Source organism: Apium graveolens, unplaced genomic scaffold (assembly GCF_009905375.1).
Source record: "Apium graveolens cultivar Ventura unplaced genomic scaffold, ASM990537v1 ctg5669, whole genome shotgun sequence".
NCBI classification, from domain to species: domain Eukaryota; kingdom Viridiplantae; phylum Streptophyta; class Magnoliopsida; order Apiales; family Apiaceae; genus Apium; species Apium graveolens.
The window spans coordinates 5,179-28,319 of record NW_027419048.1 but is presented as its reverse complement, the minus strand read 5'-3'; the positions used below and the strand labels follow the sequence as shown (position 1 = coordinate 28,319).

At 39.2% G+C, this 23,141-nt stretch overlaps 2 protein-coding genes and 1 non-coding gene across 4 annotated transcripts; 2 read left to right on the top strand and 1 right to left on the bottom strand.

Annotated features, from left to right (window-relative positions):
* The first annotated feature begins 460 nt into the window (after window positions 1–460).
* LOC141702763 (conserved oligomeric Golgi complex subunit 5) lies at window positions 461–4,608 on the top strand. The gene is made up of 3 exons (XM_074506380.1): window positions 461–1,584; window positions 2,104–2,577; window positions 3,118–4,608. The coding sequence occupies exons 1-3, from the start codon at window positions 511–513 to the stop codon at window positions 4,060–4,062; spliced, it is 2,493 nt and encodes an 830-aa protein (XP_074362481.1). The 5' UTR covers window positions 461–510; the 3' UTR covers window positions 4,063–4,608.
* Window positions 4,609–6,943: 2,335 nt separating this feature from the next.
* TRNAR-ACG (transfer RNA arginine (anticodon ACG)) lies at window positions 6,944–7,016 on the top strand. Its single transcript has one exon. It is a non-coding gene; the product is annotated as a tRNA-Arg (tRNA).
* Window positions 7,017–7,940: 924 nt separating this feature from the next.
* On the bottom strand, window positions 7,941–10,643 carry LOC141702764 (cytochrome b561 domain-containing protein At4g18260-like). Of its 2 annotated transcripts, XM_074506381.1 has the most exons (5): window positions 10,318–10,643; window positions 9,992–10,137; window positions 9,661–9,822; window positions 8,912–9,060; window positions 7,941–8,415 (listed from the first exon to the last, which is right to left on the bottom strand). In XM_074506381.1, the coding sequence occupies exons 2-5, from the start codon at window positions 10,127–10,129 to the stop codon at window positions 8,076–8,078; spliced, it is 789 nt and encodes a 262-aa protein (XP_074362482.1). In that variant the 5' UTR covers window positions 10,130–10,137; window positions 10,318–10,643; the 3' UTR covers window positions 7,941–8,075. The 2 variants fall into 2 exon arrangements, with proteins under 2 accessions (XP_074362482.1, XP_074362483.1); XM_074506382.1 differs by lacking the exon at window positions 10,318–10,643 and having other exon boundaries at window positions 9,992–10,304.
* Between the last annotated feature and the right edge of the window lie 12,498 nt (window positions 10,644–23,141).

Here is a 23,141-nt window from a genome sequence, read left to right as displayed (position 1 = left end):
AATATGCGTGGAAGGGCCCGAGGTGTTGATAGTCAGGGTGAAAGGCTATTAAGAAGGAGCGTGGTACACTAATTGAATATAGAAATTTTGCCCTGTATTCAAGTAATGTTAAACGCATTTGGACTTAGGTATGTTATATGTGAATAAGAGCTTAGACTTAGATTTATCTCAACCTCTTTTTACATTATACATCAAATTTTACATTTTTAGTTGAAATATTTTGACATTTTTTATATATTGTATATATACACACAGAAGGCAGTAATCTTTTGGGAAATAGACTCTTCATTCGTCTAAATGAGAGGAAGACGGCACGAAATCGGAATATACTGGTATATTTGATTTAGTTTAGTACATGGTAGTTTGGAAAATTCACACATCATTTACCAAAAACAAAAATATTCACACATCCTCACTGCCGGTAAATGTAAACAAACAAAACAGGCAACACAACACAACACAAATCAACAAATCAAAATCAAAATCAAAATCAAAATCAAAATCAAATAAATGGCGTCGCCGACGACAACACCGCGGCAACACCCACTCCAACGTATCTCCACCTTCAAAGAGCGGCCATCAACCACCACCACCACCGCATCAATCTCCACTCCCTCCTCCCCTCTGTCCTCCTACGCCTCCGATCCGATCTTCTCCGTCTTCCTCTCGCCCGATTTCAACTCCACTTCCTTCTCCTCCGCCGCTCTCTCCACCGGATCCTCCATCGCCCGTGCCGAAAAGCTCCAACACGCCATTCGCAATCTCGAAACTCTCCTCCGCTCTCAAGTTCTCTCTCACCACACTCATCTCCTCTCTCAGCTCTCTAATCTTCACCAAGCTGATTCCTCTCTCTCTCATCTCCGATCTTCTCTCTCTACTCTCCAGTCTTCGCTTTTACGCCTCCGCTCCGAGATCTCCGAGCCCAATAAGGTTATCAAATCCAAGACTATACAGTTGTCCAACTTACATTCTACTGTTTCGTATTTACAGTCGATTATTCGGTTACTTAGGTTATCGAAGAAATTGAGGGGGTTAATGAGTGTGGAGAGTTTAGATTTGTCGAAATGTGCTCAATTGTATTATGAGGTTATGAGTTTGTTTAATGAGAGTGAATTAGGGGGAATTGCGGTGGTTGAGGAGGAAATGAAGTGGGTTTTCGAGTGTGGGGACGAGTTGAGGGTTAAAGGAATGGAGGTTTTGGAGAGGGGATTGGAAGGGTTTAATCAGGCCGAAGTTGGTGCTGGTTTGCAGGTGTTTTATAATTTAGGGGAGTTACGTGTCACGGTGGAGGGTTTGGTTGGTAAGTATAAGAATGTGGCTGTGAAGAGTATTGCCAATGCGTTGGATATGAAGGCGATTTCGAGTAGTGGAGGGATGTATGGGGGTGGGCCGGGTGGGATTCAGAGGAGTGGGACGCCGCAGATTGGTGGGGGGAGTAAGGCGAAGGAAGCTTTGTGGCAACGGATGAATGGGTGTATGGATCAGTTGCATAGTATTGTTGTGGCGGTTTGGCATTTGCAGAGAGTTTTGTCTAAGAAGAGGGATCCGTTTACTCATGTGTTGTTGCTCGATGAGGTTATGCAGGTATGGTGTTTGCTGCTGTCAGTTTTGTAGTTGTATGTTAAGTTCATTACATTATGCTAAAAGTTTAATAGGGTTTGGATGTTGGAATTCTGATATCGAGGATTGTGTTATATTTTGTATGTACGCATGTAGATATAACCAAACCAAATATATTGGTGTACCTTCCCTCCTAAAACATGGGATTTAAATGAGGTGTATGCACACCTTACTCTTACCCGTACAAATAAAGATGATTCAGCTAAGAGTACTGCCCCTCCATGGATTATAAAAAAAAGTAACCTTGAATCTAGTTTTGTTCTAAAAAGTAGTTTATCTTTAGGAATCCTAATTTGATTATGTAGAATAGGCTACCTTCAAAATGTAGGACAGATAGTTGGTTATAGTTGGTGGTAATTTCTTTGTATGCTTTTACTTTGAGTAACTTTGTTAGTGATTTAATGCTATCAGAGGTGTTGTATTTTTGTTACCAGTTGTTAGGATTATAGCTGTTCTTACTTGTATCAGCTTTTTCTATTTTAGGAAGGTGATTCGATGTTAACAGATCGAGTTTGGGAGGCACTTGTAAAAGCCTTTGCTAGCCAAATGAAGTCTGTTTTCACAGCATCGAGCTTTGTTAAAGAAATTTTCACCACCGCCTATCCGAAACTCTACTCTATGATAGAGAATCTCCTTGAAAGAATTTCCCGTGACACTGATGTTAAAGGAGTACCACCAGCTTTGAGTCCAGAAGGAAGAGAGCAGATGATTCAAGCTGTTGAAACATTTCAGAATTCTTTCCTGGCTCTCTGCTTGAGTCGCTTGTCAGATCTCGTTAATACTGTATTTCCAATGTCAAGTCGTGGAAGTATTCCATCCAAGGAACATATATCAAGAATTATATTGCGTATTCAGGAAGAGATTGAAGCTGTTCACATGGATGCTCGTTTAACACTTCTAGTCTTGCGAGAGATCAGCAAAGTTCTACTTCTGGTGGCACAAAGAGCTGAATACCAGGTAAGTTTCACCTCATTTAATTGAATCAATATTTTGTGTACGTATCTTAAATATGTGCGAATGGGAGTTCTCATATATCGTAAATTCTTATATTCCCATCATTTTTCGTTGGCAGTTTTGCACTTCATGCCAATTGCAATAGCAAACATTTAATGTAAACTAAGTTAAATATCACCTCTCCCATCGATAAATCAAGCCAATATGATCATCTACAATACAAGTGAAGTATGACAAAGATGTCTTTTCCTGCTGTAGTGGCCTTTCAGACCCCACAGCACGAGTCTCCCAATTTCCTATCTGTACTTTCTAACTGTCCCGTCACTAGATATAAGACTTTTTTGTCACCAATTTCCAGGTGCATAAAGATAGAGCAACTTTCTACTCCTGATCAAACAACCCAGTCCACAAGTTTCCTGGAGATAAAACTTTGAGCCAAGTATATGAATGGGCATTAGTTAGTTAGAGCACTTCTTTAAACCTTTATCATGTTTAATATATTAAAATATGATATTAGTTTAACACCTAAAAATTTTGGTATAGATTTCCACCGGACCTGAAGCACGACAGATAACAAGTGCAGCAACTCCAGCTCAGATGAAAAACTTTACACTTTGTCAGCATCTACAAGAAATTCATACACGTGTAACGTTAATGGTGAAAGGGCTGCCCACAATTGCCGCAGAAGTCTTGTCTTCCGCATTGGGCACAATATACGGTGTTGCCTGTGATTCTGTAACATCCTTATTTCAAGCAATGCTTGAGCGCCTCGAGTCTTGTATCTTGCAGATCCATGATCAGAATTTTGGTGCACTTGGCATGGATGCTGCTATGGACAACAATTCATCTCCGTACATGGAAGAACTGCAGCAGTGCATAACTCATTTTCGTAAAGAATTCTTGTCTAGACTGTTGCCTACTTCAGCAAGTGCTAGCTCTGTAGGGTCAGAAACCATATGCACCAGGCTTGTCAGGAGCATGGCTTCTCGTGTTTTGATATTTTTTATTAGACATGCTTCACTCGTTAGACCCCTCTCTGAATCTGGAAAGTTAAAAATGGCAAGAGACATGGCTGAATTGGAATTAGCTGTGGGTCAGAACTTGTTCCCAGTAGAACAGCTTGGTGCACCTTACCGAGCTCTTAGAGCATTGAGGCCTATTATCTTCTTGGAAACATCTCAATTGGCTGAATCCCCTCTCCTTCAAGATCTTCCATTAAGCGTCATACTTCATCATCTTTATTCTCGTGGTCCAGAAGAACTCGAATCACCATTGCAGAGGAACAAGCTTACATATTTGCAATATTCACTATGGTTGGATTCTCAGGGGGAGGATCAGATCTGGAAAGGTATCAAAGCAACTTTGGGTGATTACGCAGTGAAGGTTAGAGCAAGAGGAGATAAAGAGTTCAGTCCTGTATATCCCCTTATGATAAGACTTGGGTCATCCTTGTCAGAAAAAATTCCTGCATCTCATAAACCTTTTTGACACTTATTTATTAGATTGACAGTGATTCAACTGGGAAAGCAAGAAACAGAGATTGTTAGGGATTCATCAATGATTTGAGTGCCCCTTCACTACCTACATCAATACACCAAATCATGTTGTTACAGATAGGATGGTTGATCCAAAATGACGGGAGGTTAAATGATTTTATTTCTTATATCATTTTTATTGGTTCAGTTTTTGTCGCACTTTTGTTTGAAGTGATACCTATCAACTATTTGTATTAAACCTTCCCATATAGCGATGAACTACTGTCACTTTAACCTTTTTTAGTGCGTAAGAAAGAACCGTGATAGAAGTGTGGGATCTGGAGGAGTTAAGAGGGTGGAGTATCTTGACTCATTGTGGTTTACCAGAAACCATGGAGATTGTTCTAGCTGTGGGAATCTACTTACCCTGTTGCCTAAGACGAATGAGCGAGCCCCTACTCCCGGTAGAAGTTTATAATTACCAAAATATAGAGTTAACTTTAATTACTAGTATATTATAAGCTAAATTGACAGTTATAGCTAATTACTTTTAAATTTACTTGTATGTATCTAAATTCACCACAAAATATGTCGCGGATAAAGTTGCATATATCTCGACTGGAATGCATAGATTTTTGTGAAAAATAATATCTACAGCTGAGGTGAAATGCATATGGTAAACCCGACCAACTTTTTTTAGTTCAGTTGAAGGTGTGAAGCTATCGGATGATTCATAATAAAATATAATCTTAATTTCATAGATGTGTCATAATTTAGAGTAGGCAATGAGCAGGAATTTGACAGCTTGTCTAATTAGTTTATTTAAGTGAAATAAGAAATGTAATAGAATATGTAACAGCATAAAAAGGAGATGCTAACTGTTTAGAACTATGTCAAAACGGAAACAAAGTATAGAAGGGGTGTTTGCAAGTAAGTACATGACTAATCTCATCTAGAAGACTAAAAACTATGTCATTACGGCTACAGATTAAGAAAGATGTGTTTGTATAAAACTAATCACATCCAAACCTGTGACAGGTTCACAGGCAGATTATTAAACAACTAGCAAGTCTTAATCTGTGATGTCAATTCCTGGCATCAGAGTCAGGAAACTCGATTTTGGCTTTGCCCTGTCCTTGACCGATAAACTATGTCGATATATGATCCGTCCTATTCCTGTTTGTCGTATCACAACCAAATACATTCCACACTTCCAGTTAAGAAACGCTTGCTGACTTTTATGTCCTTTTTTTTGCATCCAGGTTCTGTCTTGCTAGTACTATTACACCCAATTTTGCTTTATAATTAAGGGTTTTTGATGATTTGGATTAGGGATAATTATTCCGTAATTTTTTCATATATGATCACCAAAGTTAGAGTCGCTCTCTGAAAATGGAAGCAACTACAACTAGACAAATAGTTGGACCCTAGGCCGTGTGCTTTTACTGTAAGTAGTAATAACTTAAACTAATCAGGAGAAAACTATCTAGAAAGGTAGGTGAAGAAGAAAGAATGATAGCACATCATTTTTTTATTTTTTTAATCATAGATAACCCGCAGCTGCTACCCTTCGGCTGCTGCGCAATAGCCTGGAAACCACGTGAACCAAGCTAAAGTGCATTTAAGCGACAGACTCTGACTCATAAGACATAATCGATAGCACATCATTTTCAGCATCTCTTTCATATGCTTTTACCTTAACGGTTGTGTATATCAACACCTTTATATTTTCCAATTTTATTAGCTGTTAGGATCATTCGTTACCCACTAGAAAGTAGGAGACTATTCCTAGGTTGATCCATCGAAGAAAACTCCTACTTTCCTTCATATAACCATGGTAAAGAAATTAATCACCAGTCAAGCTGCAGTTGATGATCGTAAGTTATCAGTGAATAGTAAATTAAAGAAAAGTTGTGAGAAAAGTAACCTCCATAGTTTGGCCAAGGTTTTGAAGCCTAAAGTCTTTATTCTCTCAGATTCGTCTACCTTCAAAAATCTTGTTCAAGAATTGACTGGCAATGGAAATATTGGGTGTACAAGTGTTTGTGATACAGGTGCATCACTCTCATCTTCTTGTGCCACCACTTTTAAACCAACTGATCACGAGCAGGTTCCAGTTATACAGAACAGTATGATGTTTCCTGGTGGAGATTACAGTTTTCAGGATTTTAGCCCGGAAATATCTCTTCATTCCTCTGATTTTGACATCGGTCTGATTAGCATTCCAGTAATATCCGGTTCTCCTCCTTGCGCCATCATATCTGAACCACTTGAGCAACTTCCCGTTATAGGGTACAATCTCATGTATACTACCGGAGACTATGGTTTTCAAGAAAGTAGCCCTCAATTATCATTTGATTCTTCGGATCTTTATATTGATCTGATTAGCACACCAGTCACATCTGATTTTTCACAAGAAATCATTGATGACATCATGGCAACTACATTGATTAGTGAAGACCTCGAGTTTCAAAGTACGTGGAACATGACGAGTTGTTCACTACAATATGAAGAGATGGAGCCGTGGTTGTTGGAAATGGATTCTTGTGGTAATAATAACAATGGTTCGCATTGGCTTGAACCACTTGTGCCTCAGGAAGTTTGTGCATTCGACTGTGACTTATTCGCAATTATGTGACATTCAGAGTTTGATGAACTCCTCGTGCAGATTGTATTAGTTGTGCTCTGCATACGTCATGTAAATTCTGTTATTGTACAAAGGTATATGTGTAATGTAGCTGATAGATGATAGGTCAGCTGTCTAAACTCTAATTAGTAATTAGTGCATGTTATCGCCTATATAATCCAAGTTCATGTAAATACAAGAATTGATTTTTTTTATCGACCGTGCTACATACGGTCAAATTTCATTATTAACAACAATTTCCCATCCGGACTCTGTGGCCCAATGGATAAGGCGCTGGTCTACGAAACCAGAGATTCTGGGTTCGATCCCCAGCAGAGTCGTCTGTTAAATTGTTTGGACAAATTTCTACCTTTTTATACATGGAATTCTTGTGCATAGTATTTGATTATTGAGCTTTGATAATTTTCCTGGGGAAAGGTACCCAGAGTTTTAGAATGCTGAAACTGACTCAATTAGCATAACACAATGCTCCGAAACTGTGCCAAGTTTCAACACTTTCTTAATGCTTAATGTGGATTTCAGCTGTTTCTGATGAGCTTGCTGCTGTTACCCACCTAACCCCGCCACTGACCTAACCCATCCTTGAGGCTGGGAAGTCCACCACTGACCTAACGCATTCCAGTCGAGTGACTGCTGCGAAAAATCACAACCTGACTAGTGTTTTTGCCTTGGCCACCTCTGACATGCAAGTCAAAAACTCGCGAGCTCAGGAAGGCTATGATTTATTCTGGCTCTTTACCCTATTCTTAGGACTCGGGTGTAGAGAGATTTTTTTCTGTGAAAACTCCTGGCTCTTAAAGCTAGAGCTTTTCAGGTATGAATGAAGCATCATTTATCTGTTAAGTTCATTTTGCTAAGCATTTTTGGTCTGTCACCAGCGTCTTGCAATTGAAGTTTTCGCAAGATTACTAGTTGCTATTCTCATTGACATTCCTGTTGCCTAATAAACACCAATTTCTTCAAAGAAGTCACTTCAAAACAATTCTTGCCAACATAACATTTTATCAGAATATTCAAATTTTACCTAATAATTAGAATTTCAAGAACTATAGTAATGTAATTTAGTAATTTCTTTCTTTCCTTACAAAAGATATGCATGACACATCCTGAATAAGTACTGCAATATGATCAGTACATAATTCAGTACACACATATCAATATTATCAACCTGAGTTTTATAGCTTTAACCAAAAATGCTATATTATCATAAGCTTAACATATAGATATGACTATAACTCACACTCTAAGCATAAGCTTCAACTACAATCCAAATTTGGATAACCATACTATATATCATTAGGTCAATAATTACAATTGGTAACTAAAAAATCTCACACCTGGAGATGTTGTGAACAGTCTTCCTGTTAGCAAAACCAGGATCACTGAGATGAATATACACTCGTTTTTCTGAAGGGACCTCTGTAAAAGCTAAACTGCTTCTGCTCTCCGGGATTCATTGTCTGATTAGTGCGTTGGACTTGTGCATCGCCTATAACTACTCCTTGTTTTTTAATGTAGTTCCATTTGTCTTGGAACAAATAAAGGAAAGCAATAAAGATTACTTCGACAGTGAAAATTGTTGTCCAAAAGTTTATACTTTTGGAACTTCTCTTATGGTAGGCTTGTAAACCTGTGTACACATTAATGATTCCCAGTAGAGTAACCATAGTTCCTAGGCTCCAATGGACTAAAAACCATAAGCTTCTGCTTGTATTTCCCCTATAACAGGAAAGAGAATGTTTAAGTTTATAATTTCATTGAATTTGCACGTGTTAGAAAACGTTATTTTCAGAGCATTTTTTTTAAAAAAAATTCCAAGAGTTATTTTGTAGCAAATCCCCCCTGCATTCACAATCTGTAACATTTTGTTTTTTACCAGAGATGTTGTGAACAGTCTTCCTGCTCCGGTAATAACATTTCTCTTTTTATAATGAAAGCATGGTTTTTAGAAGGCCCCTAAACCTACTCATGCACTAAGACTCTAGACCATCAACATCTAAGTAGAGGGAGATTAAGCACTGCCCTCTGGTGATTAAATTTTAAGTTATCACAAGATTGATTAAAAGAAAGTGGAAATATTGTTTTGTGCTTTTCTGTGTATCAGTAACTAAGAACAGTTCGAGGAGAATAAATGGATAATGCCATCTTGTTACATTAGGTTTAGCAGGCCTTTCTCCAGCAAAAACGAGTCTTTAAAAGACTACATGTGTGTTACCTTTTTGGGCGGAAAAAACCGATCAAAGCTTGCAACCATACGACACCATAAAGGGCTAATCCAAACCTTTGGTGATTATTGTTGAAAGCATTTTCGAACTTTCTTATTGACAAAACTGCTCCTACTGTTACTAGAAGTACAGAAAGTATCTGCAGAACAAATAAGGCATGTCAATTACATAAAGAAACTCATAATTCGTGTGATGAAGGCATATGCAGGGATTGCTGAAATCTATTTCCAGGTTAGTATAATGCATCAGATGAGGGAAGACAACTATGTAAGACCCAGTCTGTATGAACATTTTCGACTTGATTAAGAATGTACTACACCTAGTAGTGTCATAATTTTGCTTGATGCTCCTTTACTAGATAGACATATTTAATATCTTATCCTAAAATTCAAGCACCTATAATCTATCTATTAGTAACACCTTATATCTTTTGACAAAAACTATGGGCTGTATGAGTAATTATTTGCAAGTAGGGTAGATTCATCTTTACTTTTATTTTTGACCATCATTAAAGCTTTGGAGTAGGGTATTTATATGTAATAGACAAACTTTAAAGATTTTCTGTCCACTTTGTGTGGCTCTAGTTAGAGATTTATTGTGATGATCAGCTTGACTATAAGAGTTTAGTAACACAAAAAGCAAATTAGACACTAGTACTACTGTATTATCAGATAATAATTAGGTTAACTGAAAAGTACAAAAAACAAAGAAAAAAATGACCATATGGAATGGAACTTGCCTGAAGAGTTGCATGCATGTAGAACAAAATCTTCAGTCTTCTTCCAGATTGTTCTGTATTCGACATTCTGATGACAAGTATTCCTATTGGCATCAAGAAACCCATAGATGCCCAAAGGAGAAATCCATGGACTGTAATGTCAAATAATTTCTGAGGACTCAACTGAAACGCATCGCAGTTGAAATCGGTTATTTGTGAAGAAAATTTGCCCAAACTCAAAAATTCTGCATGGATGAGGTTAGCTAAATGCAAACAAACACAGAAATGTTGATTTTGGAAAGATTAAAAACTTTCATTTCCTCCGTGGCCATTGTGTAATCAAAGAACTTACCTTATTAGTCTTGACATGATTATTTCTGGTGTCCGGTTCAACATATTCTTGATCAGATGCCTTCATACATGGTGTAAGAATAAGAACAACAACTGTAATTAGAGCCATGAATAACACCACCTTCTGCATTTGTGCCATCGTAAAATCTTTCAAAAAGAAAAGGATATAAATCTAATCAGTATGCTTCTGATAATTGGATTTCTGATAGCGATTGAGAAATTCATGCACAGATCAATCTAATTACTGAAAGCTAAGTGGAGCACAAGAAAGAAGAAACTGAATGAAATCTGGGAAGCCTTAAATATGTTATATTCTGAACTACCTACCTTATTCTTCCTGTATGTGTATATGTGTCTTTTCAGAGTCTTGCTACTGTATTTTTAAGTTTTGTATCTGCAAATTTTCTCTTGTGAGTATGAATCTAGAAGGTTAAAGTGCACTTCTTCCTTTTCTTTAATAAAAGGTAAACAGCTAATCTTCTGTTTGTTGAAAGAAAACCAAAGTTGGATGCTCTAATCAAAAGGTATGCCTTTGCATGACTTTGGTGGACAACAAGTAATCCAAAGGAATGAACAAAACAGAAAAAATGAGAAGAACAAGTTAAGATTTTAACCATGTAGGGTCAGTGTCACAGACTATCTGATTTAATGGAATAGAATGTGCAATTGCAGAGGGCATATTAAAAAGTCAGAATGTACATGGAGGATGTATATAAATATGAAAAGGTGCTAGAATAGTAGTGTAACACTCTGTTCTACCTACCTACTTAGTACATTCCACTCTTAGTCCTTACAAGTATGCTAAAATACTAATTACCACATAACTGGCATTCTAAAGATTCAATTGTTATGGGTATCAACACAAAATGTTACTAATAGTTTTGTCACCTGTGAAAAACAAAGCTAAGATTGTCTACATCAGGACTTTTCAGAGACTATGTTGATGCGAGAACCATCATACCTTGTTATTAGGCACAATATTGTTCTGTTCTTCGATTTAACAAGAAATGTGAGGATTCAATCTAGGTATACGGGGAACAAGGTACAACTATTAGAACATGAACTTTAAGTAAACCTATGTTTCTGCAATCATTAGTACTGATCAAACCACCATGTTATGGATAATAAATCAAATCCTAACCAAATAAGGGCCTAGCTATAATGATCTTTAACAAACATGTAAAATAGCAAAAGAAGAGAATAAAAAGAAATTGAACAAAGATAGGTGGACTAAGACATGTTATTCCCCACCCCCTCATGCAGCTTTTTTAATATTTCAGTTTGTGGGAAATCTACCAGAGATTGCACAACAGCTAGCACATATAAATGGTCCCTCCCTTGCATCCCTTCAACAGATACTGCTTTCAATTTCTTGAACGTCATGATGATAATATGTAGCCTTTTACATTCCATCATATAGATCTTTTATGTATTACTACATAAATTTTGTATGTTAAAAAGAGTATATGCATGCTTATATGCACACAACATAATTCAGAAATTCAGTTCTGGAGACTCCATTTTCATAATTGACTATAGAATGATTATGCTAAATGCACTCTTCACAGAGCTAGCTCATCTTTGGATTACTTTTTGATACTTTCTTCAAAAAAATTCATTCATTCTGCTACTCTTCATTGTAAGTGGACACAGCTTGTCTTTCTTTCATTTGGTCAAACCTCTAATTTAATTCAAAAAACAATATATGTGCCAAACAAAATATAATACCGAAAACAAAATGAACAAGTAGATGAATAAGAAAGCCAGTGCAAAAATGAAGAAACTGAGAAATGTGGACAGGGCACTACAGAAAGAAACATGAATATAGTGTTTGTCATCATGAACCTTGCCTGCCACTAACTCATTCAGTCTGCCTGCGTTTTGCTTAGACAAGGACTCCCCTCCAATCCCAAGATTTCTATTTATCTTTAAGCCTCATCACAATTTCAACACAAGTACTCTATATCAAAACTATGGAGTACTTTTCTTTTACCAGGCTTCCATTTTCATAAATAATAATGGATTAGTCTGGTGAGAGTAGCCCTACTCCATGTAAAACATAGACAAACAAGGAGAAACTTTGGCTGCAAATGGAATGGGTGGGATAGCTTGTCAATATCTATCAGAATATACATAATTTGACGACACTAATCTCATCAAAGTAGTTGTGGTAGCCAAAAGCTATCTATTTGATTAAATATGCTATCTTTTTTGACGTTGTTTGGAACTACAGAGAAGAGTATATACTTTGGTTGATATATTGCATGCAAGTGGATCTTCTTTTTGCTTACTTTCTTTGATTTGATTTAAACTTGATGTCGACGATACCTAAAATTATTCACTTTGAAAAGGAACTAAAACAAATTAAAATGTTGGAATTTTTTGTGCTCTTTGGTAAGGTAAGGTCTCAGAATATCACTTCTCTGGGCAAGGTAAGGTCCTAGCAAACAATTAAATGAACTCCATTCGTCAGGAAGCCTGAATTTTAAGATGATCGACGCAAATGTTGGGGAATCAAACTCGACAAAATTTCATCTCAGAAAATCATTCAGAAGATGATAAAGGGAAAGTATGACTAACAAGGTCCAGACCTGATGTATATTGTGCTTGATAGGAATGCTGAGAATCTATAAAACAAAAAAAAAACTGTATACCATTAAAAAACCCGTTTCTGTATAAATCGATATGTGATGAATACTGTAGCGGAACATACATAGCAACAAATATATTCACATCCTTTTACAAAAGGAGAAGAATATCATTTTTGGTTGTTAACTTGTCCAGATATATACATTATAGTTCTAATGACCACCAAGTAGCTTTCACATGTAAACATACATTCAAATGTTCAATCATTATATGTATAGTATAGTTCATTTGTTCATGGTCTTATCATTAATAAATCAAGACAGCATCTTGCAAAGTCTATCATTAACACCATAAATCTGGCAGTTAAGCCCCTGATGTCAAAAGCACACAACAGAATGTTTCCTAATCATGTACTATCATAGAGATATTGACTATAGCTGCAGGCAGCTGTATCGATAAGTTGTCAAATTCTTTATGTTTACTGAGGCAACTGGAAAGATGTAACATGAACACACAGAAATGGTCGACATTGACGGAGGCAAACTTAATAGGAAAAAAGTGAAACAAAATACATGCATATGGACATGTTGGACCATGGGCCCAAAAAAGACAAAGCCCAAGAAGATTTAGTAATAGCAAATAATGTAACAATTAATATAATGGCCCAAGAGGCCCATTTTGTAAGAAAAAGCCTCTTTGGAACTACCTATAAATATAAAGGACCAACCTCATTTAAAGAGGTTGGCTAATTGAGTAAAGAAAGCACCTCCTTAAAGATTAGTCCTAGTAATTATCAATATTAAGGCACATCATTTGGCGCTAGAAGCAGCTTTACTCTACAAATCCAACCGAGATATGATTGTGGAAGAAATTGATCCGGGAACAGCCGGACCAACTCAGGTAAAGGAGTTGACGGCATAAATTATCGCCGACACCTCGACCCACGGTGGTCAAGAACTGCCCAAACAATCGACATTAAAACCGAAATGTTTATTTCCTCCACCGGAAGGAGCTTCCCATGATCAGCCGGTGAAATTAACAAACGCAGATCAACGAGACAAGAAGAGAAAGTTCAAATCAGATCAGCGTTTAAGGATCCAGACATCCAAAGGCAAAAAGATTCTCTCAAGTGACATGCGACTTCACCTCGAAAAGAGGGAAAGGTTAAAAACTCAAGGCAAGGAGGACCAGAAGATCTACCTTACTCAGATGAAGAACTTGAACTCCTAGAACGTGAGACTCGAATGCTCCAAGCAAAGCTTGAGCGACAGCGTGAAATTGATCGTCTCCGTCGAGAGCTCCAGCAAGCGTCGATTCAGATGCAGGGACAAGATGATGAGCTCTACGATGAAGATGAAGACACTGAATATGATTATGAACCATCAGCAGAGTCAACATACTCACAGCCGCACAAGCGTCGACATCGCACAGTATCGTCTGCCGATGTCTCTCAGCGAACCGAATCCACATAGTCCATCTCTCATGAAGAATTTGCCAAAATGCAGGAGGAAATCGCTCAGATACGCACCATAATGTGAAATCAGTCAGGATTCGAAACTGTCTCCGAGAGCCCCCTGTCGTTGGTCATCGAGAAAGCACGCATCGACAGGACGCTGAAAACTCCTGCCCTTGATCATTTCAACGGATCTTCTGACCCGTTAGCATTTCTCAACACTTTCGACGGCCGCATGGCCTTCTTCGGCCACTCAGAGATCGCCTGTTGTCAGTGGGGCACAGCCCTTCGATGGTACATTAATCTACCCCCTCGATCAATCGACTCATGGACAACTCTAAAGAGCAAGTTCCAAGCTCGATTCTCCAGTAACTACAAAGGCATCAAAGTCACAGCATCCTTGATGACAATGCACCAACACTCCGGGGAGAGCCTCTGAAGTTTCTTAACTCGATTCAGAGAGGAAATAGCGGAAATACCGGATTTGATAGAGCAGATGACCGTCAATTTCCTGACAGTGGGCATTGATAAATCTAGACACGGACTACTCCTAGAAGAAATTTTTGAGAAAAGGTCAAAAACCATTCAAGACGCATTTCAGATTATAGAACATCGCATGATGCTCCAAGAAGCAGTAAGTTGCATCCAATCTCCTCGTCGTGTGTCAAGATACGAACGGCGTCGTAGCTAAAGTCCTCGATCGCCCGCGCGCGAAAGGCGCCGAGAGCGTCGCCAATCACCACCGTCGCGTACAGTTGACCACCTCCCGAGGGATAGAAGAGACAGAGATTGGCAGCCCCGTAATCGACCTGAGAAAGAATTTACTAAACTCAACGCCGAGAAGGCAACAATTTTAGCAATATTAAATAACGGAACCAGATTACCGTCCTCCGAGACCCATAAAACCAGGTAGACCCCCAAGCTCCAGATATTGTGATTATCATGAAGACACCGGCCATACAACAAAACAATGGTTTCAACTCAGCAACCTCATTGAAGAAAAGATTCGACGGGGACAGTTTATCCACTATGTGCAACAAGATGATACGCCCAAACGCCACCATCGAGATGAAGAAGACCGGGTCATCGATGTCATCTTTGGCGGTATAGCCGCCGGGGGCCTCTCTCACAACTCTCGCAAGCTTTATGCTCGAGAAGTTTTTAATGTCAATCCCTCGACAACTAAACGCCCTAGAGCAAATCCCTCCCCGGTCATCTCTTTCTTCGATAACGACTACCGTCCCGGTCTCATTGAAGGCCATTAGGACGCCCTTGTCATTACCACGCGTGTGGGAAACAACACAGTTAAGAAAATGCTAGTTGACAATGGCAGCTCCGTCGATGTCTTGTATCATCATGCTTTCTCCGGAATGGATATCGGGGATCGAAGACTTGAGAACTCTCGAATACCGTTGTATGGATTCACGGGGAATGAGGTTCACGTGGTAGGAACTATCGACATGCCGGTACTTTTTGGTTCTCCACCGTGTCAAGTTTAGAAGATAGTCAAGTTTTATGTGATTAGTGCCTCCTCTAGTTTCAACGCCATATTGGGGCGAACAACGATCACCGCACTTTGAGCTATAACTCCCATCTCTCATTTGAACATGAAATTCCCCACAGATTTTGGTGTAGGAGAAATGACCAGTGACCAGGCGACAACAAGACAGTGCTACTTAACCACAGTATCTCCAAGGAAGAAGTTAGACGAAGAACTTGAGGTCAATCAAGTGCTCGACATCGACCCCAGAGCACTTGTCGACCCACCCACCAGCAACTCTTGCTCTCCTGTCGAAGAAACCGAAGAAATTGAGGTAGTTGAGGGAAATCCTGAGAAAATTACAAGAATTGGCAAGAATCTCCCAGAACTATTAAACAAAGATATCACGAGCCTTATTTATGAATTCTCTGACATTTTTGCCTAGGATCCCAAAGACATGTCGGGGATTCCAGAGGTCGTCGCTCGACACTCTTTACACATCAGCAAAAACATCAAGCCAGTAAGGCACAAACACCGAACATTCTCTGCCGAGAAAAGAGCAGCCATCGATCAAGAGATTGACAAGTTACTTGAGGCTGGCTTTATTGAACCGGTATAATTCCCCACATGGATCTCGAATGTAGTGCTGGTCAAGAAAAGTAACGAGAAATGGAGAATGTGCATTGATTACTCGGATGTGAATAAGGCTTGCCCTAAAGACTTTTACCCACTGCCAAACGTCGACCAACTCATTGATACGACCGCGGGAAATGAACTCCTCTCTTTTATGGATGCCTTTTCGGGGTACAACCAGATTAAAATGGACTTCCAAGATTGGCAATAGACTACATTCATCACACACCGGGGAGTCTTCGGCTACCGAATGATGCCTTTCGATTTATTCAACGCAGGGGCCACTTTTCAACAAATGATGGATAAAATATTCACCTCACAGATCGGGAGAAATATGCTGATATATGTCGAGGAAATGATTACAAAGTCGAATCTTTCCTCCGACCATGTGTCCGACCTTCGCGAAATATTTAAAAATGTGAGAAAAAACAATATGTGGTTAAACCCAACTAAGTGTTCGTTCGGTCTTACCGCGGGGAAATTCCTTGGCTTTTTAGTTGCCCAAAGTGGTATCGAAGCAGATCCATCTCAGACAAAAGCAATCTTGAAAATAGAGAATCCAAAATCCGTTAAGGATTTACAAAAACTAACAGGTTGCATCACCACACTCCGAAGGTTTATTCCCCAGTCGTTAAAAAGATGCCTCCCCTTTTTCTCAGCAATGAAAAAAGCTTCCAAATCTTCGCGCTTCGAATGGAATGTTGAATGTGAAAAGAACTTCTCTGAATTAAAAGCATTTCTAACAAATCCATCCATCCTCACTCGACCATTACAAGGCGAGTCGTTGCGGGTATATCTCTCAGCCTCCGATGAAACAGTCGCGGCAGTTCTAGTTCGGGTCGATAATGGAAAAGAAATCCCGGTGTACTACATTAGTCACTCACTTCAGGATACGGAGGTTAGATATCCACAGGTAGAGAAACTAGTTTATGCCCTAGTGGTCGCCAGCCAAAAATTGCGACACTACTTCCAGGCGAGGGAGATTCATGTGCTCACGAATCAACCTCTGAAGAGGATCCTTGTTAGCCGCTAAACATGCGCTAATAATACATGCAAGTATACGAGTTCGCAAGTAGTATAGAATCTTTTCTAGTTCGTTCCCACATAGACTGTATTGGTTAACTAATTAATTCACGCACTTAAGCAACAATGTATGGTTATTATTTAATGCTAAGACGATAACAATTTGATGTTATTTATAAACTAATAATTATAACTACGAGATTAAAATTGACTGAATGAATATATATGACAAACATGGGATTCTGACTTCATTAAATACTTCATTCAATAGCCTTATTGTTCTTAACCTTAACATGCAATGGTGATGACACTAATCAGACAACACTAAACTGATAAACGCCAACTTTCGTTGCACGAGTACCATACTACGAGACATCCACAAAAGATATAGAAGCTGAATAGACACCAATTATATTGAGACCCTATATGTCTATAGAATTTGACAACATAACGGTTTACGCACAAGTTATCTATCTTGATTACACAGGGCAAGTAAGATGGTTAAAATTACTTACGAATCATGCATAACTAATACATGAACCTATGCTAGCATGACAAGTTCTAAATCCTTAAATTCACTTTCGCTTCATTAAGAATTAAAACAATATCTTATAAGTTCGCGATGCTCACAAGACGAATACGCACAACCAATACTAGGATATTATACAATCACCACATACTAAGGCATTAAACAATTAACTAAAGAAATCCATAAATAAATCCGCTAAAACCCCACGATAACGATTATCCCATAATTGGACTCATCATCAACGTGGGTTCCGATGAAAACATGATATAACAAACGTAGTCTTTATAACGAATAAATAACACAGTATAACACAAGAGTATAGGTTCAATAAAACAAGAAACGAGCATCCAAAATTACAACTCAAAACAAAGATTCACAAGAATAAACTAGATCGTCTTCGCCTTTGTTGATTCGTGTTATAGATCTCTTGCCGTCTTCTCCTTAGCTCTGAAGTGTCCCCCTTTTCCTAAAAATGACCTAGAGTTATTTATATAGTAGCCCTCATCCGCATAGACACCAGAAAATCAGTCTTCTATTCAAAACAGGAATTCTGCATGCCGACCTGGCGCGACCGCGCGGTTGATCAGCGCGGGCGCGCTGGCTCTCTGAAATTCCGGCGCGGCCGCACGCTTGATTAGCGCGGGCGCTCTGGGCTTCTAACAAAAAATATTTCTTTTCTTTTCTCCTTTTCTTGCAGCCTCGAGCCTGACTTCGCGAGCTTATATTCCAACACCACCTAGACACCATATTAGCACCAAAACAATGCTAATTCACCTGATTACTTTGATAATGCCTGAAATGCAAAAATACTCGAAAACACGTTAAAACACTTAATAACTTGAGTACAAATGCATCAATTCAAAGCTTATTAGAGCAATATAAAGTGTCATAAATGCCACTCAACATACCCCCAAACTTGAATCGATGCTTGTCCTCAAGCATAAACAGACTCAAAGAACAAGAAATAAATGCATGAATGCAACTAATATGAATGCAACAATCCCCATATAATAACTAAACCAATCGACAAGCAATATCTCAACAAATGCAATTACTCACATAAAGATCAGCTAAATCATACAAATCAACTTACAAACTAGAGACGTTCGTGTGTGCAGATGCTTACAGATGTACTATCGTAACTAGATCAACAATCATGACTCACTACTTATCAAGACAATCGCTAGTTTATAAACAGAATAAAAGCTAGACTCAAAATAACTTATAACACTTCAATTCTTATATCGGAGTTTAACACGGCCTCATATTTTTATTCACAATAAAATAACACAAATATGTTTATTTGATCGTGCAATGAGTGAGGTCCACAAAAGATTTATACAATAGTTACCATATAGCGAGCTTTAGGTTAAGGGATCCCAGACTAAAAGCCTTAGGTCACTAGACACAAAGTCCCCTAAGAACTTAATAATTCGAGTACTAAAGAGCCCACTCGTGATCAATTATACATAACACTTATTCTTTTTTCATCTTTTTTTTCTCTTTTTTTCTTCTTTTTTTTAACAAATTTCTGAACGAGTGCGTTTCACTCCATCTCGTTCAACCCTAGACCACTCATATCAATATGAGCCGGCTACTAGCCATTTGACACCTAGCCACACAACTAGCAATGAAATCCAATTTTCTCCAATTTTTAAATATCCTTGTCTTTTGTTATTAAGCGAATATCCTAAATTCTAAATATAAACAAGTGATTAAACCTCGACAAACCAACAAACCATGACTATGATCTAGCGCTCTAGCAACCTATAAGACTTAGTGAAATACAAGTGTCTCTCGCATGTAAATCAACTTGATATGACTAAATATCTCTAAACACGACATCACTACACTAGCATCAATATCACAAGTCAAGTGGAAAAAATTATCAAAGGGATCATGTTATAATGCAAATGCATGAAAACAATATGAACAAAATAACATAAAACTATCAATAAAAAAAATTATATGGCAAAATATGCAAACTATATGAACTAAACTATCATGAACATGCAACTATATGAGACTCACAAAAACTATTCCTTCAACTACTACCCCCAAACTTAAAATATTCACTGTCCTCAGTGAAGGTAATAGTAAGGAATTCAGGAATACCTACTATGAATCAGAATCATCACCCTCAACGGGTGGAGTATCAGGCATGTCTAGCGGCGGATATACGGAATCCTCACCAAAAACTGGCCACTGGTTGTCAACACCGGTGGCTCTAAAAGCTGTGCAAACCGACTATGGATGTTGTGCATCACATCCATCCTCCTCGCGAGATGCCTATACTGCGTCGAACTCAAACCAGCTCCCATCTATGCTCCTACTGCCTCCTGCTGCTGCTGCTGCGACGAACCAGCCTCCTCTCCATACTGAGCTATCCGAGCTGCTCGACGGGCATGCTGAGAACCTCCCGCTGTAGCCGCTTCCATAGGCACACCACCTGGCAGATGATCATATGAATACCCAAGCCCCTTGGGATCGGGCTTCCCTCCATACCACTCCTGCATGCTCAACAACGTAGAACTCTCGATAGGAGCACTGGGAAGCTACAGCTGCTCATGTGCTGGCCAATGAACACTAACCGCCACACACAACTTCATCACAACAGATACATATGGAATAGCTCATGTAGTACCTCCTCTCAAAAATCTCAAAATCCCCTGATATATCACCATCCCCAAATCAATGTAATCACCATGCAGAATCCCCCACAACAGAAGAGCACACTCCACAGTAATCTCATACACATGCGAAGATGGCATGATGTTAGCACAAATAAACGAGTTTCAGGCCCGTGCAAACCTGTTCATGCACGACGCAGGGAACGTGGAGTAATCAGTAGTGCCCCTCTTGAACTTCCAATGAGTCTCAGGCACACAGAGAGTAGCAACGATGAGATCAAATCAAAGTCCTTTGGAGTCTTATCGTTCCAAGTGTCCTGACCCACCTTCCTCGCGGGATGCTCAATCACCGTCCTGATAGCCTCTGCACTGTACTCCACAGTCCTCCCCCTCACCCCAAAACCATTCTTCTCCGCCTTGGCGTTCGCATAGAACTCCCGCACAACACTCATGGGCACAGCAGCGGGTGCCTCACAAAAAGAAACCCAGCCCATCTCGAGAATTATTTCTAATAGCTTACCATCCTTCCCTGATGGCAGAAAACCTCGCTCTCTAGCAATAGGCTTCGAGAGAAGCCTTGTATACTCTTCTTCAGCCTCAGGAGTAGAAAACACGGGCTTCATACCACCTGTAGATGAAGAATCGGTGGTGCTGCTTCCAACTTATGTTCTTTGCCTCTTGGGTGCCATCAAGATTGCAGAAAAGAGAATAAAAGCTTAAGTGTTTAGAGAGAATTTGTGTTTGAGATGCGGTGGAGAAGTTGTGTGTAAGTGTATGTATTTATAGGTGGAGAGGTGTGAATTCTATAAGGAATAGAAGTGGGAATTGATTATGGGAATCGTGGGAATAATGGAATTGATTGGGAGAGGAAATTATGGGATGTGGAAGAGTAAAAATCAGGTTGGAATTGATTTTGGAGTAAAAGTCCCGATTTTACCTATTAAAACTGCTGAAATAAATTTTTTCGAACAGGACCCGACGCGGCCGCATGTTAGGACAGCACGGGCGCGCTCACTCTCTGGAAAACCGGCGCGGCCGCACGCTAGATCAGCGCGGGCGCGCTTGGTTACTGGAAAAACGGCGCGGTCGCGCGCTTGATCAGTACGGGCGCACCCAGCTTCTATAGTTGGCCCTGAATTTGTTTCTTTTTCTGATTTTTTTGTGTTTTTTCCTTTCTTCTTGTTTCTCTTACCTACTAATGTACAACAAATTTGGGTTGCCTCCCAAGAAGCGCATCTTTTACGTCGTTAGCTGGATGTAGAATCTCGAGATCAAATGGACAATAGAACGGCACTAATCACCTCGTGGTTTGCCGTATCACCATAATAATGCTTCAATCTTTGACCATTTACCTTGAATGCTTGGCCCAAATCATTCTCAAAAATTTCCACCGCTCCATGTGGAAATACAGTTTTGACAATGAACGGCCCTGACCATCTTGACTTCAACTTTCCAGGAAAAATACGAAGACAAGAGTTGAACAAAAGAACTTGTTGCCCTTGCACAAATGATTTGAGCACTAGACCCCTATCGTGCCACCTCTTGACTTTCTCCTTATACATTTTGTTGTTCTCATAAGCTTGAAGTCGAAACTCATCGAGCTCATTCAATTGGAGCATCCTCTTCTTACCAGCTGCATCCAAATCCAGATTCAACTTCTTTAAAGCCCAATACGCTTTATGCTCTAGCTCCATCAGCAAATGACACCCCTTACCATAAACCAACTGAAACGACGACATTCCCAATGGAGTTTTGTATATTGTTCTATACGCCCAAACAACTTCATCAAGCTTCAAAGACCAATCTTTCCTCGATGGACACACCACTTTCTCTAAAATACGCTTGATCTCTCTGTTAGATACCTCAGCTTGACCATTTGTCTGAGGATGATAAGCCGTAGCAATGCGATGATTCACATTATACCTTTTCATCATAGCAGTAAACTTGTGATTGCAAAAATGCGACCCCTCATCACTAATTATAACTCTTGGAGTTCCAAACCTTGTGAATATCTGCTTGTGAAGAATATTAAGCACCACTTTCGCATCGTTTTTTGGCAACGCCTTAACTTCAACCCATTTTGACACGTAATCAACCGCCAACAAGATATACTGACTATTACAAGATGAGACAAATGGCCCCATGAAGTCAATTCCCCAAACATCGAAGACCTCAACCTCGAGAAGCACATTAAGAGGAATCTCATCCCTTTTGGACATATTACCTACACGTTGACATTGATCACATTTCAAAACAAACTGATGAGCATCTTTAAACAATGTCATCCAAAAGAAACCTGCTTGAAGAACACGAGCTGTTGTCTTTTCTCCACCATAATGTCCTCCATAAGCCATTGAGTGGCAATCTCACAAGATCCCCCCCGTTTCGCTATAAGGAATACATCTCCTGATGATTTGATCAGCTCCTTGACGAAAAAGAAATGGCTCATCCCACATATACCACTTCACTTCATGTAGAAACTTCTTCCTTTGAGCATAAGATAAATCAGGAGGCATGATATTACTCACAAGGTAGTTCACAATGTCTTCAAACCATGATTCTTCTTCTTGCACTCCCAACAGCTGCTCATCGGGAAATGATTCATTTATCAATGTCATATCCAATGAAGTAGCATTAGGATTCTCTAAACGCGAGAGATGATCAGCGACTTGATTTTCAGTCCCTTTTATGTCCTTGATCTCTAGTTCAAATTCTTGAAGCAAAAGAACCCATCTAATCAATCTAGGCTTCGAGTCCTTCTTTGAGACGAGATAACGAATTGCAGCATGATCAGTAAAAACTGTCACCTTCGTC